This window comes from Antrostomus carolinensis, unplaced genomic scaffold, assembly GCF_000700745.2.
Source record: "Antrostomus carolinensis isolate BGI_N321 unplaced genomic scaffold, ASM70074v2 scaffold40472, whole genome shotgun sequence".
NCBI lineage: Eukaryota > Metazoa > Chordata > Aves > Caprimulgiformes > Caprimulgidae > Antrostomus > Antrostomus carolinensis.
The window spans coordinates 1-16,388 of record NW_010300919.1 but is presented as its reverse complement, the minus strand read 5'-3'; the positions used below and the strand labels follow the sequence as shown (position 1 = coordinate 16,388).

At 38.4% G+C, this 16,388-nt stretch overlaps 1 protein-coding gene across 1 annotated transcript in view; it reads right to left on the bottom strand.

The window, feature by feature from the left end:
* LOC104521328 (solute carrier family 22 member 15-like) overlaps positions 1 to 14,988 on the bottom strand; it is a 23,585-nt gene extending 8,597 nt beyond the window's left edge. Inside the window, 7 exon segments of the mRNA XM_010163287.2 lie at positions 3,030 to 3,115; positions 4,530 to 4,670; positions 6,314 to 6,535; positions 8,283 to 8,412; positions 10,065 to 10,229; positions 10,896 to 11,028; positions 14,845 to 14,988. Of these exon segments, the coding sequence (XP_010161589.2) occupies positions 3,030 to 3,115; positions 4,530 to 4,670; positions 6,314 to 6,535; positions 8,283 to 8,412; positions 10,065 to 10,229; positions 10,896 to 11,028; positions 14,845 to 14,970 (1,003 nt within the window). The 5' untranslated portion in view covers positions 14,971 to 14,988.
* Between the last annotated feature and the right edge of the window lie 1,400 nt (positions 14,989 to 16,388).

The following is a 16,388-nucleotide window of genomic DNA, read 5'->3' as shown; positions in this document are numbered from 1 at the left end:
CGCCTATGGGGATTCTTGTGACCACTTGTAAGTCATTTGTTAGGTCCAGCCAAGCTTGTCCATGCAGCATCTTCAAGACATTTATTATATTTTGTCTAATAGCCTTTCACCTCAATGTCCAGTAGCAGCGGTCTGCACACAATTCTGCCTGAAACAGTACAGTCAGGGTAACCGTTTCAAGCTTTGGTAAAAGACAAAGTCGTAAGTTCTTACTAAATTTATGCATCTGAGTTTTATTGATAAGGGATAATCTTCTATCAGTTGATCTTTGGAACTGAGAGAAGTAAAATTGGGGAAAATGGTCACAAATGGTGCTGATTAAGACCTTCTAGAACAGGAGTTACTCTGTGATTAAGTTTTGACACCATTAATGCCATTAACAGTCTCATTTGCAGTACATTCATCCTCTGGCTGTCATCTTCATGATTAGAAGTTCACTTAAACAGTACTTCTGAAACTAAAGGAGTCTTTAAATTTACTTCAGAAAACATATCGACCAAGACAGGACAGTTCTCAACAGGAAAGGAAATACCCAACATTAACAAAAGCTGAGACAAAACTTATTTGAAGAACAAGTTTTCTTTCCTTCTTCAGAGGAAAGCATGCTAATGAAAGTCACTAAAAGCTATTATATGTTCAGCACAAGCAGATAAATCTAAATTAAAGTTAAAATCTAGTTTCTCCTAGACTAGAAGTCTCCTTGAGTTCCTATAGTACAAAGCAGACACAAAATGCAGAGCACGTCTTTATGCTTTACGGCAGCTTTTGAAAGAAAATACTACAGCTTCATTCCCCCCTCGCCATCTTCCAATCCGATACTCACACAAATTAATTGATGTGTTTTAAGTGAGAAGAAAGGATGGAGCTGAGGGATATATCAGTTTTTACTTAACCACTGACTTTCAGTCTCAAATTCAGTACACATCTTTAATAACTGAAATGTTTTTGGCTTATTGCGCAGGAGAGATGACTTGGATGGATTCTCATTCACAAGTTAGCAGCTATTTAGAAATCAAGTGAAGGTCACAGACACAAGAGGCAAGTGCCCAGCATCTCATTAAAATCTGAAATCCCTTGTAATAAAATCAAGGTTCTTGTCAATCACTCCAAAGAGATTGCCAGCTTAAATGTAAGAAGCGTTGTCCTTAGTAACAGGAGGGTCAGATTAGAGATGCAACAACCCTCATTTTATCCAGCAAAGTTACTCATCTTCATCATGCTTGGGAGCTGAATTTCTTTCTACTAACTGACACAGATGACTTTGGGCCAAGAACCAGCCTTACTCTTGCCACAGTGGAAAGTAAGACATTTTAATGGGGTTAAAGTCAAGTGGAAAAGGCAGAACATTTCCTGAAATTCAGCAACTCTTCAGGAATTATTACCCTATCCTGATTAGTCACTACTGTTTTTCTTTCATTTTATTTTAAAATATATAAAAAGAGGCATAAAGAGCAAATTTGTTGGAACAAAGGAAGAAACTGTCTCAATAAAAGGAGCAACAAGACATTGCGGACTTGAATTAACACAAGCATGGCAAACAGGATTACGGGATATTTTCTCTCTCTCTTTTTCTTCCTGAAACTTTTCTGAAATCAATTTGAAATGGATGCCAGACAGCATTTACAACTGCTAAGGATAAACACAGCTTATAGAAGGCTACCTTGTAACCACATCGCTGGTGCTCCTCAGTCAAAACACTGCTAAGGCTAAAGCATTTCTAGTGAAGCAGTATTAAGAAAAAAACAAGTAGAGAATGGCCACTTCTATTTGTTACTGTCATATAAACAGAAGTTTTCAGTAGCTAAAATAAATATTAGTACAGGAAAACTGTACTTGAAATCGAAAGTGAAAATTATAAACCCAAACATATGTGAATGTCATTGACTGTTAGAAAAAACACATCTTTTGAGAGAGTGTCCAGAGGAGGCCACTAAATTGGTGAAGGGCTTAGAGGAGAAGCCATATGAGGAGAGGCTGAAGTTGCTTGGTTTGTTCAGCCTGGAGAAGAGGAGACTGAGAGGAGATCTCATCACAGTCTATAACTTCCTCACAAGGGGAAGAGGAGGGGCAGGTCCTGATCTCTTCTCTCTGGTGATCAATGATAGAACCAGGGGAAATGGCAGGAAGATGTCCCAGGGCAAGTTTAGCTTAGACATTAGGAAAAGGTTCTTCAGGCAGAGGGTGGTGGAGCACTGGAACAGGCTCCCCAGGGAGGTGCTCATGGCACCAAGCCTGACAATATTCAAGAAGCATTTGGACAAGGCCCTCAGACACATGGTCTGAATCTTGGGATTGTCCTGTGCTAGGGCAAGAGTTGGACTCCACGATCCTTGTGGGTCCCTTCCAACTCCCAACATTCTATGATTCTACTCTCTACTGTTACCATGAACTGTCCTCACAACTGCACAGTGCAGCAATATACAGCAGGAGACCAAGAAAGGCAGCAAGCTTCTTGCTATTCCTATGGCTTCCTTACTGCATTTCTAATTTTCAAGTACAAAATACATACTTTTTTAAAGCTTTTTAGTGGTTTGGGTTTTTTAATGATTAATAAAGCTTCCAATTCAGGAAAACCTCAGTTCCTAACTCTAAATATTACATGCCACCAAAACAAATGTAAAATTAAGCTTGGCATCTCCACCTGTCACCATCCAGTCAAACTAATGTTACACTGCACTGCAATCTGGCTATTAAATCCAGTATTCTAAGGTAAACTGCTTAACAGTGATACATGAATGCAGTGTCAGAATTTGAGACAGAATGTGGTGGCTTGGTCTGACCTTCAAAGAGACAAGGGCTTACAGTCAGACAAACTTAGTCAATTAACAGGGTCATATTATGCCAGCAACAAGTTAAAAGCAATACAGACCAGACCCTGGCTCTCTGACCAGCCCTGGAAGGAAAAGAAAGAGAGAGATCAGGCTTTAGGCCCTGATCAACTTGATCACAAAAACATCATCACATTTAGTTGTTTTGTCAGTTTTTATCCAAATCAACAGACATCTACTTTAGCAGCAGTACATACTTACTAGCATTTGTTGGCAAAAAAATGGTAAGTATACAGGCAAATCCTGCAAATACCAGAAAACACGTCATAGTTTTACGTCTCCCGGACCTAGATGGAAAAGAGCACCCAGATAAAGAAGAAAACAAAGTCCTTCAGTATTTTTTGACTTTGTCTGCAAAATACCAATTAAAGTACACAGCAGCATTAATAACAGTTATAAGTCTACTGTATGTTGGTGAGTGCTTCAGATCTTGTATTATTTTCCCTACTTCTTTGTACTGAAGTCCTCCCACAAAAGCTTTCCTTTTTCTAGCTAAGTTTTTACTTTTAAGCTACTGAATTTGTAGCCTTGAGAAGAACCCACCTACCTCAGCAACAAGAACTCACAAACTTTTTTCTTCTCTGTACTAAGCAAGGCAATGGGCCCTGTCACCAAAAGGGTATTACAGCGCATATACACAAAGATCAAATTAATATTGGCCAAGAAAATGTAACTGTAATGCTTCCTAATCTGTATTTCTTTTTTACAACTTTGCATAAAAATATGCAGTTATAACACACAGTAGAACTATTTTGTATGCTTTTCTGTCTACTAGTATACACACAGAAATAAACAAAGGTTATTTTGCATTAAGCACCTAAACTACACATATCTTTACTTCAGGAAACCAAAAGCTTGAAATTTACAATTGGTTTGACAAATCACAATGGAAAAACAAAAACAAAACAGAAAAACATGTAGAAAAGGACTCCTGCAGTTTGTGGTTTACATGCATGTCCCTTTCTCAGGCTTCTTGGGCTTGAGGTGAAGGCTGGCTCATTGTTTTGCTTTTTTAGCTGCCCAAAAAAACCAAAAGTTGACATCCTCACCTGACAGAAGAAAATGGGATTTTTGACACTGACCTCGGTGAGACCCAAGTGTGATTACAAAGGTAGTCAAACTGAAGATTACATGAAACCCTACATAGCTCTGGGTTGCCAAACTGTTTGGTTTTTGGAAGTAAGTACCCTCCAAATACACTGGAAAGTATGAAAATACATGGATATTGATCATTTATGCCTCAATGAAAACTGAATGCTCTCACTTCAAAGTTCTCTGAAAAGTTTAAGTTGTTTAAGTAAAAATGAACAGTGCTGAAAAGTGCTTTTAACTGCAGTTGGTAGGCACTAAAACAACAAGTAATTCTGAATAAAATATATAAGAGAGATATATAAGCTATAGATACTTAAATAACTAGGCTATTCACATTTTTCCATAAAGACCAAAATTCTTTTAATAACATGAATCATAGAAAAGTTCATCTCTTGAATAATTCAAAAGATGAACAAAACTAAAAAAGAGAAGCAGAAAATCGGGAGTCCCATTTCTGTATCAACTGCAGAAACCCCTGCAGCAGAATAAATCCCCAAAGAATCAACACAGTTTAGAAAAACAGTGAATTATCTTATTGGGAAAGATGTTAATATTTTTTTAGGCTATCTACAAATATATGCAGAAAACTAGGAAATAATTTTTTCTTACCAGGATTTCTCAATAAAAAACATGCAGAGAGGAAACGCTGGAACTTCTACAAGACCAGAAAGAGCCACATTTAAATACAGATTTCCTCTTAATTCACCAGCATTTAAAGTTAGTCCATAGTACACAAAGCTGCAGACATACCTAAAAATAACCATAAAAGTTTTATTACTAACATAACCAGTCTTTACCGCTAAGGAAGTATTTAAAAGGTAAAATATGCCGAGTTATGGATGAGCTATATTGAGTTACATGCTGGGAAAGAACTCTTATTTCCTCGTATAAGGGAAACAGTGCAAAGAGAATAGTTCCTATTTAATTAAACAAAGTAACTTCTTGAAAGAAAACAAGTGCTCATACATATGCCCAGCATAACTTTTAGAACTTTCTATTAGCTTGTGTTTTTTCCGTAGGTTATTAGCAAATCTAATAAGCTTAACTGTAAGCAGCTGGTACTTAACTGTTGCAAGGCAATCCTATGAAAGAAAATTATATGTACATCCCCTGCTTAACACAGAGTGTCTTCCTCAAACCTAGGGAAGAAGGCTTCCTAAACAAACCTATTATCAGTTTTTCCTTGGAAAGAACTAAGCCCCATATCCCTGCCCCACAAAAAACCAAAACTGAGTTGGAAAGGCCACCAGATACCACAAAGACATTTTGCTCACTCCCTTGTCTACTCTCCAATCAGAACCTGGGCCGAGTGGTGTAGAAAAGGAAAGTTCTGCCTGATCCAGGGAGAATTAAGTCCTCTATCAGTCACAGCTATGGGTGGTATCCAAAGCTCCTAAGAAATAGCCCAAGGAACTGGGTGACAACTGCTGTTGGCACTGCTCCAACAGCTCTGTGCACTGTATCTTAACAGAGTCTGACATAGTCACAGTCAGTGCTGTGACCGTTTCTTCCAGAAGGCAAGAATGCCTTTATGTAATTTCCTATCACCATAATTACTTATATTTACCTACCAGCAACTTAAGTATCTAAGATGCTTCCAGAAAGGCCCTACTTAGCAAAGATGTTCCTGCCTCTTCTCCCACATCCTGCACATCTCTTCTTACTCCACACATCAAACCACTGATTTTTCTCATCTGCATCCCAACATTCATCTCAAATGATGGTGAACTTTAAAGGGAAAACTTGTTCTTGGCATTTTGGAAAAGAGCTGTTCCTCCAGAAGATTTTGGTTCAAGCCAATTTGCAACAGCTGCTGCTGTAACAACCAACCCAACACCCTCCCCACCCCAGGGGTTCCCTTTGTGCTGCCCTGTGTTGCTAATGTATTATGTTAAGTCCTCCTACACTTTGGGGTGATTTTTTTTCCAAGTTGCACCACTTTTCAAGACAGTACCTAATATAAACCTGTGCAATCTGTATTTTATCTTGCCCACAGTTTTACGCCACTGAACCTGTGTAATGTGCTTTTAGGGGTCTTAATGTTTATTCTTAGTCCAGATCTCTACTATTGTCTAATCCATGTAGTCCTTTTCTTCCTAAAACTGGTTCAAATACACATCCCCTCAATAATTTCAGCTTCTCATTTCACTCAATGTAAGTATGTTCTCACAAGATTATTTTTTTCCTTCGGAGGTTTTGAAGTAGTTTCTAAGTAACACACTGAAAACACATCACCAATAATAATGAAACATCAACTTTAAAACACATCATTTTAGATTACTATTGTCTGCCATCACTAACTGAGAAATTTACAATTTAGTTAAAAGAAAAGGATTAAAACCTTAATTGTTTCCTGATGTCTGACTCATTTGCAGCATCTTGTTATTACATACCAGATGTACATCAGTACGATGGTTCGCCACCGAAGGACTGGGTGTTTTACTAACTTTAGGATACCTGGTGCAGATTCATCCTTTCTCAAAGTTCCTGCACTTGGTTTTAATTTTAGATTTAATCTCTCTTTTCCATTACCAAGGGCAATATATTGCAACACATCTTCAGCTTCTGCTGTTTTCCCTTGGGAATACAGCCATCGTGGTGATTCAGGGAGCATACTAACAGGAAAGAAGAGAAAATCAAGGATGACAAGTTCATTCCTATGAATACAGCACTGAAGTCAATCTTTCCATTTTGCAAATCAATACTTTAAAAAAGTGCCAATACAAAACTCAGATAACAACATTCTGTTTACACTGTTGTGCATACTGAATTCCATGTACTCCGATAATAATACAGTTAACCTTACAGGGGGATTGTTGGAGATACTTGACAAAGCACTTGGTCATGTTAGAGGAGTTTAAATTTAAATCTTGACTTCTGCTGAATTGACTTCTTAGGAAATGCTACACTACCATTATCCAGGAAGCATCTGAAATCCCAAATATCTGGACAGCCCAGACAAAACTTTGTTTTCACAAAGTTTATTTCAAGTTTCTCCATTATGGGAAGGACTCCGAGTTGGAGTGGAGAGAAGAGGAAAGAAACTTTAATGGGGAATTACTTCTCAGGCTCCAGTACTAGCTCATTGCTGCCTGCGTAAGTTTTAAATCTCTTATTCCCAAGTATAATCAGAATATCCTTGCTAAATACAACTTCAGTTCGTGACTCCTGTTGGGCTTTTTTTCAGGTAGTAGAGTGTGCTGCTGCTTTTATATGAGCCATAAAATAAAGAATGGATTATTTGTAATTGAACCTTTATTTTCTCCGATACTCCTAACAGAGATATACATCTCACAACCAAACTAAACTTTCATTACTTCAGAGGATTCCAGTATGTTCAGTATTTGGGGGAAGTAATTCTATTTCCATCAGAAACAGAAGACTGTGGAGGACAACATATTATGCAGAATTGCTCTCCTCCACCCACAGACTTTGTTTTCCTTGACTACAGGAAGAGAGGAGGTTTTTTGGTGTATTCTTTAACAGAACTTATTTCAGGAGAGGATTTATCTAAAAAATAATTGAAATTAAAACCAATAATTGAAATAAAAATCAGAAGAGTTTTTTCTACCTATGCTGTAAGCTAGACATTCCCTGTATTAATATACAGGCAACCTCCTACACTAATTCTTTTATTTCTTCTACAGCTTTAACTAGTGATCAGAAGTATACAAGGTACATTACTTGATATGTTAAAAGAGTATTTTGTAACAACACAGGCCAGAAAAAATTAGCACTTTTAATTCCTTAAATATGGATGTATTTCATAATCATTTTTATGATAATGTCCCTGTAGGAATTCTAAATAGGAGCAACCAAGCACAAGAGTGCTAGGAACAGACAAAAGGGACCTCAAAAGCAAGTAGGTACATAGCGTAGCATGCTAAAAAGGCAATTCCAAGTGCCCTGACTTATCTCCCTTTGCATGCATGAGTCTCACAAAAAGAAACTCTAAAATCCCTCGAGTATCACTTCCAAACTTCTCCAGCGCTGAAGCCCTGCCTTGGCAGAAGGCAGCGTTCCTGGCTGATGCTCCAGCTGGCCAGGCCTTCCCTTCCCCAAGCAGATTTGTAATCGAGTTCTATTGGACAGCTGGCACACAGCTGCTCTTTGCAACACTGGCCATCACAACTGTAACAGCATGCAGAAACACAAGCTTGTCTTCTGGGTAACCCTGACCTTCTGCTCCATTTAAAACCACTTCTTCCTTCATAATATGATTTTTCTCTTGCTTGGTTCAGAAAACCATACAGAAAAATGTCATCTTTGTTTATACCACTCTCTTGAACGCTGACAAGGAAAAGTAACTGTTAAATTGCTGCATATTTTTTCTTACCATTATAATGCACTTGAACCACTTACAAAGATAGAAGTAGGAAGAGGACTCCTGGAGTATTTGATACCAAGGCAAGGTAGCGCCATTCTCTTACACAGTAACCCAGTAAAGCATAAACAGCAATGCCAACTGCAAATGTCAAATTAGTTAATGAACCTGAAAATACAAAACAAAAACAGTGACTACAAAAACCACTGGCAAAAGAAAAAAAAAATTCTTAAACAGAAGCCTGAAATGCCTAGCCCATGATATACCTAAATAAAATAGCAGTTTTGTGAGGCATCTTTACAGCACCTGTAAACCAGCTGGCTTAAGGATATTGTGCAATCCCAATGAAGAACAGCTGTTTACAACGTATGAGAGGGTTGAGGGGTTTTTTCCCCCTTTTGAAAATAAAGGGTGGTACATAGGAGAGAGCAAGAAATGAACAGGAACCTACAGACTAAAAAGAAAACCTGAGGACAGGAAAGGGAAATGTTGAGAGTGAGTGATTTATTTAGGTCTGTTAAGGTAATCTTGAATAGAGGTGGCAGGCTGGAACAGAAATTAGAAGTACAGTACAAGGACTGAGTTCAATACAAAAACAGCTGCAAGCCAGAGGTTTATTACAGCAGACTTCAGATGAACAAGCATAAATAAAAATGTTTAAAAAGGGGGTCAACTTGAACTCCAAAAGCCTAACAACAAACCCTCTGCAGACTCACACAGGAAATCTTATACTAACCCAGAAACTCTCACCTGTTGCCCACAAAGCCTAGCTCACAGCCAGCACCTAGCAGAGCTTCTTTAACACTGCAGAGCTGCACCCTGCAGCCCGCACTCCTGCAGCCCCCACTCCTCCTGCAGCCCCTGATCAGTTGTTCAGCACCTCTTTCACAACAGCTGAGCAGAGCTAGAATAAAGCACCCAGAGTGACAAGCGGCAGGAGACGGACTGTCTCTTTGGTCCATCGGGAGACTGGCCCTGCAGGAAGAAAGTCTGGGAAGAGCAGAGATAGACAGCAGGGCAAGGGGGAAGGAGGGGTGGGAGAGAGAGGGCGAGTCAAAAAAGTGAACGCAGGAGAAGAAAATTCAATACTTTAAAAAGAAAAAAAGGTCAAAAGCTCTAACTAAATCACAGCTGTCTCATACATCCCCAAGAGTGCAAAGAAATAAGAAAAATAGTAGAATGAGGTAACTGAAGAAATGAGAGAGAAAAATATGCTCACAGCCACAGCAAGTCAGCATTTGGACCAAGTTTTTCCCCATGCTGCGCTAGCCAAAAAGGCGTTACAGTCTGCACTACTCCAGCTTTACGACAGATCGATGTGCAAGTGTTAAATTTATTTTAAGTCTTGGCAGTGACATACAAAAAAGGACATTTAAAAATACTGGATGGTCACCACATTCAGCAGTGGAAAAAACACTATCCAGGCACTAAGTCATTTTGTGGCACTGGGAAGCTTCAAAGAACACTTTTAAGAATACCCTCCCCAAGGCACCATACAGCATCGTTCAGAAGTTGGTAGGATCTGCCAAAACTTTTTTTTTTTTAATGTAATGCACTGTACAAATTGGGAAATGTTAAGAATCAATGTACCAATTTTAAAACTTCCGTTTTGTTATTTATCAAACAAACTCAATCTCATCTTCCTTTTTCATGCACCTTTCCCTCAGAAATTAGAACTTGGATGAATCACTTCACACTTATTTGACTTATGCTACAAACTGACTTTACTTGGTACAAATGTAAGGATGTAAGATGCACGGTATTTATAGTGAGAACAGTATATGAAACAGTAATAATGCTTAAATATTCCCAAATCCCACCTGTAAATGACCAAAATGATTTTCCTACATATTCTTGGGTTAGGACAAAAGACACAAGAGCCATTCCACCATTCACAATTCCAACAAAAAAACGTGAAACTGCAAATATGTCATAATTAGGAGCTAATGCTGTGACATATCCAAAAACAACATCAAAAAACAAACCTGTAGAGAGAGAATAAAATATCATTAGTACTTATGCTATGCAGCATGAACTCAAAAGAAGGACAGAGAGCACAGTTAGTTGCTGAATGTAATGAGTTGTCTATAGTACTTTTGTCTCCAGTCTCTCACATCTGGCGTCTGAAGTCACACCATATGAAAATTACAGTCATCGTCAAGTCACACATTTGAGGTCTGCAATGCCAAAGATCACGTTTCCTTGAGACAATGTTAGCATTAAACAAAAAGATCCTTTGGCTGCAAATGCTGCTGGAAAACAAAACACCAGGACTTGAGTTACCTACTCTAAAGATTTTTAGGTAAATCATCTCCCCCTGCCAAAGCAAATTATTTTTATTGGAGACAATATGGTCAGGCAATGTGAGGAACATTCTGCTCAAACAGTGATAGTCATAGCAAAACCAGGTTATTTTTCACCTCCCACTGATATTCCAGTGACTACTATGCTTCCCAGCACACTCATACTCATACTGATGAGTTTTAGTGCTGCTCTACTCCCAGTGAAATGCTTACACAGATCATTGACTCCATAATGCAGCAGGGTGGCCCAAGGGAAGGCTCCAGGAAGGGTGGCCCACAGGCAGAAAAGAACAGAATGTGATGTTATCTATGTAGAATGCTTAAGAAAAAACCTTTGAAGAATCTTACCAGAGATATACACTGGTTTCCTGCCCAGTTTATCTGACAAAGGGCCAAATGTGATATTTCCAATAAGCAATCCAGCAAAAAATAGGGATGATGCAAGGCTCACTTTGTAGGCTTCTTGTTCAATTAGGTACCACTGTCAAAAAAAGAATCTCCTTGTTGTTAAAAGTATTAACATCACATTGCTAGCTTCCCCAAAAATAATAAAAATCTATAAAAAGCCTCCCTCGCCATTTCCCACTTGTTGCTTTATATCCAATTAAAGTTTTGTTCAAAGTTTGATAGGTACGCCAAGACTACTCATATTTTTTTTCTAACAGACTCTCACATCTCTACTTTCTCTCCCCCAGGAAATTTCACTATAATATATTATAAGCTCTCAACTTTCTAAGTATAATTAGTTGCACTCCAAATACCAAATTTTGACAAGGCAACTTAAGTTATGAGAACAAGGAAAGTCGGAAATGTTAACAGCTTAGCCATTTCAACATTGAACAAGCTTAGCCATTTCAATGAACAGGTAATGATTATTCATTAACAAGAATAAAGCATGTTCACTACCACAGTATGAAGACAGTTAATGCTGTGCAGCTACCTGGCTTCCTGAATCATGAGTAATCCCTGGTGCCCTTCCTCCTCATACACCCGTTGAAATGTAGAAGAGAAGCAGAAAGGGATTATGGAAAGATGTCCTTGTTGTATAAAAACTCTAAGATCTACTTACTGACTACTCACTGATAGTTTAGTATCTGACTGTGCATGTGCATTTATAATCAAACAGAAGTTAGAAACACATGATGAGTTTCTTCATAAAATGCACCTCATCCAAAAGCTAAACTGAGGCAGTATAATCAAAAATTGTCAGAAGAGAAGAAAATTAACGGACACTGGGTTGAAATGGGAATGAAACTTACACTATTTCCTGATAGGGTAAGGCACAGACAGCTTGTGCAAGCCACCTGCTACAAATAAGGAGAATCAACACTCATAGAAACACACTGTTGAGATTACAAACACTGCTGAGCTGACATCATAAACCTGGGAAAGAATGGCAATCAGAAAATCCTGAGTGATTTTTCAAGGAAAGAATTTAACTAATTCAATGCAAAGTTTTAGACAAAGAAATATTTAATCATTATTTGAGTATTTCAAATAATTCCCACTGTATTTACTGGAAAGCTTACTTTCAATAAAGCAGATGAGCATTATGCTGATTTTTTAAAATGAACTGTGCAGTGTGTCCTTTGAGGAAAGGAACAAGGATCCTAATCCCATTTGCATTTTTAAGTAGAAGGGTTTTGTTTGGGTTTTTTTGTTTGTTTGTTTTAAAAAAAGCCCAAGGGAGGAGGCCCATGACCAAAATCCAATACAGCATACTATGACCTGAGCCCTGAAGCCTTGAATTAATACAGATCCCCAAAGAATATTAGGAATTTACTGAAACTTAATTATAGCAATCTCAAGAAACATATGCTTTCACTCAATCTGAATACATATAGTGGCAAACTATAGAGAAGACATGGCTCCATCCACCCAGTAACCCACCAGTTACCTGTCCTCTACCCATCCAGCAGCCTGCAAGGTGCAGGTTGTGGGAGCAGCACAAGATTTAAAGCGTTCACAGGACACCTTCTTTAGTCCAACATACCCAGTGTTCCAGCACTTCATAGTTTTGGTGGAGTTTTGGATACTATGGGAAGCAAAAGCTCCTGTGCAGCAGCATCTGCAGCTGGTTTCTACTATACCTCGCTGGGTAGCAGATCATACCCTATTACGCTGGACAAAGATGTAGTTCCTGAAACTTAGGGTTTCTTAACTTTCTGAGGAGGCTTCAGCAATGAAATATTCCTGGGCACAAACTCTCAGGAAACTTCAAGTACAAAAATATAACAGCATGTGCTCTCCAAGGCACAGACCACTGCTGGCATAAGCCCTTCTTCTCCATGCCAGTACTCCACAGCACACAAATTTTAAACTCCTAGTTCTTATCTGCAGAGTGTTTCATGTACAAGAGACAAAGCAACTTTATGCTCCTCGATACAGTTGTAAAAATCAACTTCTCAAAGGTAAAGGACTATTTCTACACCAAATATAAGACACACCTGAACTCACCTTCCCAAGCACCATCACTTGTTAAATAAAGCAAGGGAGTGAGTTGGTGCCCGACCAAGAAGCAATTCTAACAACTGTATTTTCCACAAACCAAAACTGAGCTATTATTAACAAAGTCTTAGTTATGTCAAAATTAATTACAATTATTAGTTCCTGAAGCAGAACTGAAGAGTTGCTCTTAAGTTTTGTTGAGCTCCAGAGCACAACAGTGCCCTGCCAAACCAGGACAGAACTGAAAATATTTACAGTTTAAGCTCCATCACCTCAAAACAAAGGAAATAAATTTTATAAAAGCAGCTTCCTCTCTCAGGATAGCACAAGAGAAAAGATTGCTTTTGCAAACTGCCACTTGTACTGCTTAGTGTGCCTCTGGAAGATGCTTGTATTTTAAAAAGTTCAATATAGTAATCTGTGAAGAATATAACTTCTAAAAGAACACATCTATCCACTTTATTTGCACCAAAGGGATTTGTTAAATATTTGTCAAAATTAACTGCAGCTTGCCAACAAATACATTGCCAATTTTGTTATCACCAAAACAGACTTCCTCGCAGCTCTTTAAATCCATGTGACAGTTTGATTTAGTTACTAGACCACTAGCATATAGCAAAATGTTGGCCAGCATCTAAAGATTCCATGAAAAGACTACTAACAATATATTTTTTTTAAATCCTACAATAAAGTTACTGAAATCAATGGGAACATAAAATTGTTTTGATGAGTTTTGAGAATTACTATGTATTTTGGAAATAGGGACACTGACTCCTACATTTAAAAACACAGCATTAGTTAAAATTTGCTGATTTCTGATTATAAATTAAGTAGTACCCCTATATCACCCATCGTGCTGAGAGTCTGAAACTGAAGGGTGATCTTGGAAAACAGGCTAATCAAAAAAATCTGTTTCTGAGGATATGATCCAATATTGCATCATTCCTTCTTATGTCCAGTCACTACATTTTTCCAAGAGAAACATTACACAGTCACATTTGGGATAATGGGAAGGAAGCAAAAATTTGGCACTGGCTACACCAAGTGCTAACCTGTCTTATATGAGTTTACTGACAACTGCTCCAAGAATTCAAGCAGCAGAACTCTGACAGTTTGTGCTACAAGCCAAACCACCCACGCAATCTTTTTCCTGGCACTAGCAGCAATGCTTAGGTCACTCACACTTGCCTGAATTATTATAGCCCAGGGACCAGCAAAAACCAAACACAGCCTCTTGCGTGGAATTCACAAGGCATGAGGATGAAGGGTCAAGCTTCTGTCCCACTTAAAAAACTTCAATCTGTTCCATCTCCTACTCTCACCACACATGAAAATATCCATCCATGTGGTGCGTGAGCTGTTTTCATACTAGTTTTAATCTTTAAGATGTATCTTCTGTGAAAAACTAACGCAGCTCATGGTGAAGCTTACACGCACAGCAGATTGTGCAGACATGACAGACTGAACCTCTTCTTGGTAGAAAACAGACATTAGGAGAGTTATACTAAATTCCAGAGTTATAAACTGTACTTAAATGATCATTCTGAATTAGTAATGACTTTCCAAAACATCTGAAGGTAAGGAAAACTGAAAACAAAATAAAGAAATTTTAACCTAAACTAACATTAGATTTACACTACGAAAGCTAAACTAATAATTTAATCATATACTTTCAGATTTTAAAATAATAATAAAATAAAAAGTTAAATAAGTGGGTTCCAATAACTTTTAACTGCAGAAGCAAAACATTACATTAAGCCCCGCTCAGCTTTTACAAGCACCATGTCCTGCACTAGTGGCATAAATCCCAAGAAGAGAAGAAATGATAAGGGGCAACAGAAGTACTTGCCTCAGTTACTATAGATGTGAAGTTGTCTGCAAAATGGATATGCTTGGCAAACTCAGCTCTGCTTGCTGGAATTCCTTCTTGGTCTATATGATACTCAGGCACAGCTCCCACAAGCACGATAAGCATCGACTGACAAGCCACGTATACCTTAAAATAAGACACAATCATTTAGCCTAAACAATCCCAAGGCGACCTTAGGGAATACTATAAGCTTTTCATTAAGCCAACAATTAACAATTTCCTTTTACCCAGTATCATAAACAAAATGCAATCAGTCTACTGTGTTTAAACCCCCAGATGCGATCATTGAGGCAGCTGGGAGCAGTGGGTACCACTCCAGAGATACGGCTGCACTTTCAGTGAAAGCTTTGTCTTGCCACCCTCCTTTCTGTTGCAAAGTTGTTCAGTTTGTTATTGCTGTTTTGCAGCCAGGCAAAGGACAGGGAAATATTAAGAACATAGTTTCAAAGTTGAGATATAACCCTTAGATCAAGATAATCATTATAAAAAAACCCAAAGCATTTTACTTACTATACTTCAAGCATACAACCTGTAATGACAAGTCAAGAAAAAAAAAAAAATCTAAGATTGTATTTTTAAAAGTCTCTACTAGTTCTTTCCATTACAGAGACAGAAACCTTAACCTGATCATTAGGAAGACCAGGATGTGCAAGAATAAAAATTATTTTCATAAAGAAACCCTTATAAGAATATTCATCAAAATAGGCTTCAAGATGTTTTGAATGTCTCCTGGGTTTTGCATGTGATTTATGGTATTTTTTCTAACTTAAAATAACATTAGCCTTAAGCATTAGTATTAGTATTCCAAGCATTAGTGATTTGTAGCACATTACCATTAGATGGAAAAGTTGTGAATCTAGAACAGCTCCTTTCCTCAGGCCACAAGTCTTTGGGTGGCGGATCTGGTTGGACCTTGTTTTAATGTGCCATTTTATCCCGTGCCTACCTTGAAAGTTCTTGCAGAAACAAGTTATAAACAAGAACCTGCAATCAGCACAGCCTCCCTCCCTTACAGCAGCGTTTTAATTCAAAATGTGAAACTGCACTAACAGGAGGAAGCCTGTTACGAAGAAACTGAGATAACTGTTTGCAGGCGGGGGTGTGGATACTATTTAAAGACAATACTCTGCCTACTGCTTTTCACAAGAGATTAAAAAACAAACAAACAAAACAACACAACCTAGAAAACCAGTTGCTGTGGTTAGATTCCAGTTCCTTCCACTCTGCAAAAGCTTAAAGCCACTTTTTAAAGAAGTGGAAAATATACACAGAAATAAGGAAAATGGGTCATAAACTTTGAAAAGTTAAGCATGTAAGACAGCACTGAGGCGAGAAAGAGGTCTGAAAAGCAACTTGCAAAACAAACCCCACCAAATCCTTTTGGAAAGGCCCGTGAAGCTGAGGGGTGTCAGGGATGCTGCCTTCGCCGGCCCCGGCAAGAGCTACTACGGACGCGGAGCGGGCAGAGCGGCCAGGGCCGCGCTGGGCGGGCGCTCCGAGGCGGGGAGCTGGGCAGGGCCCCC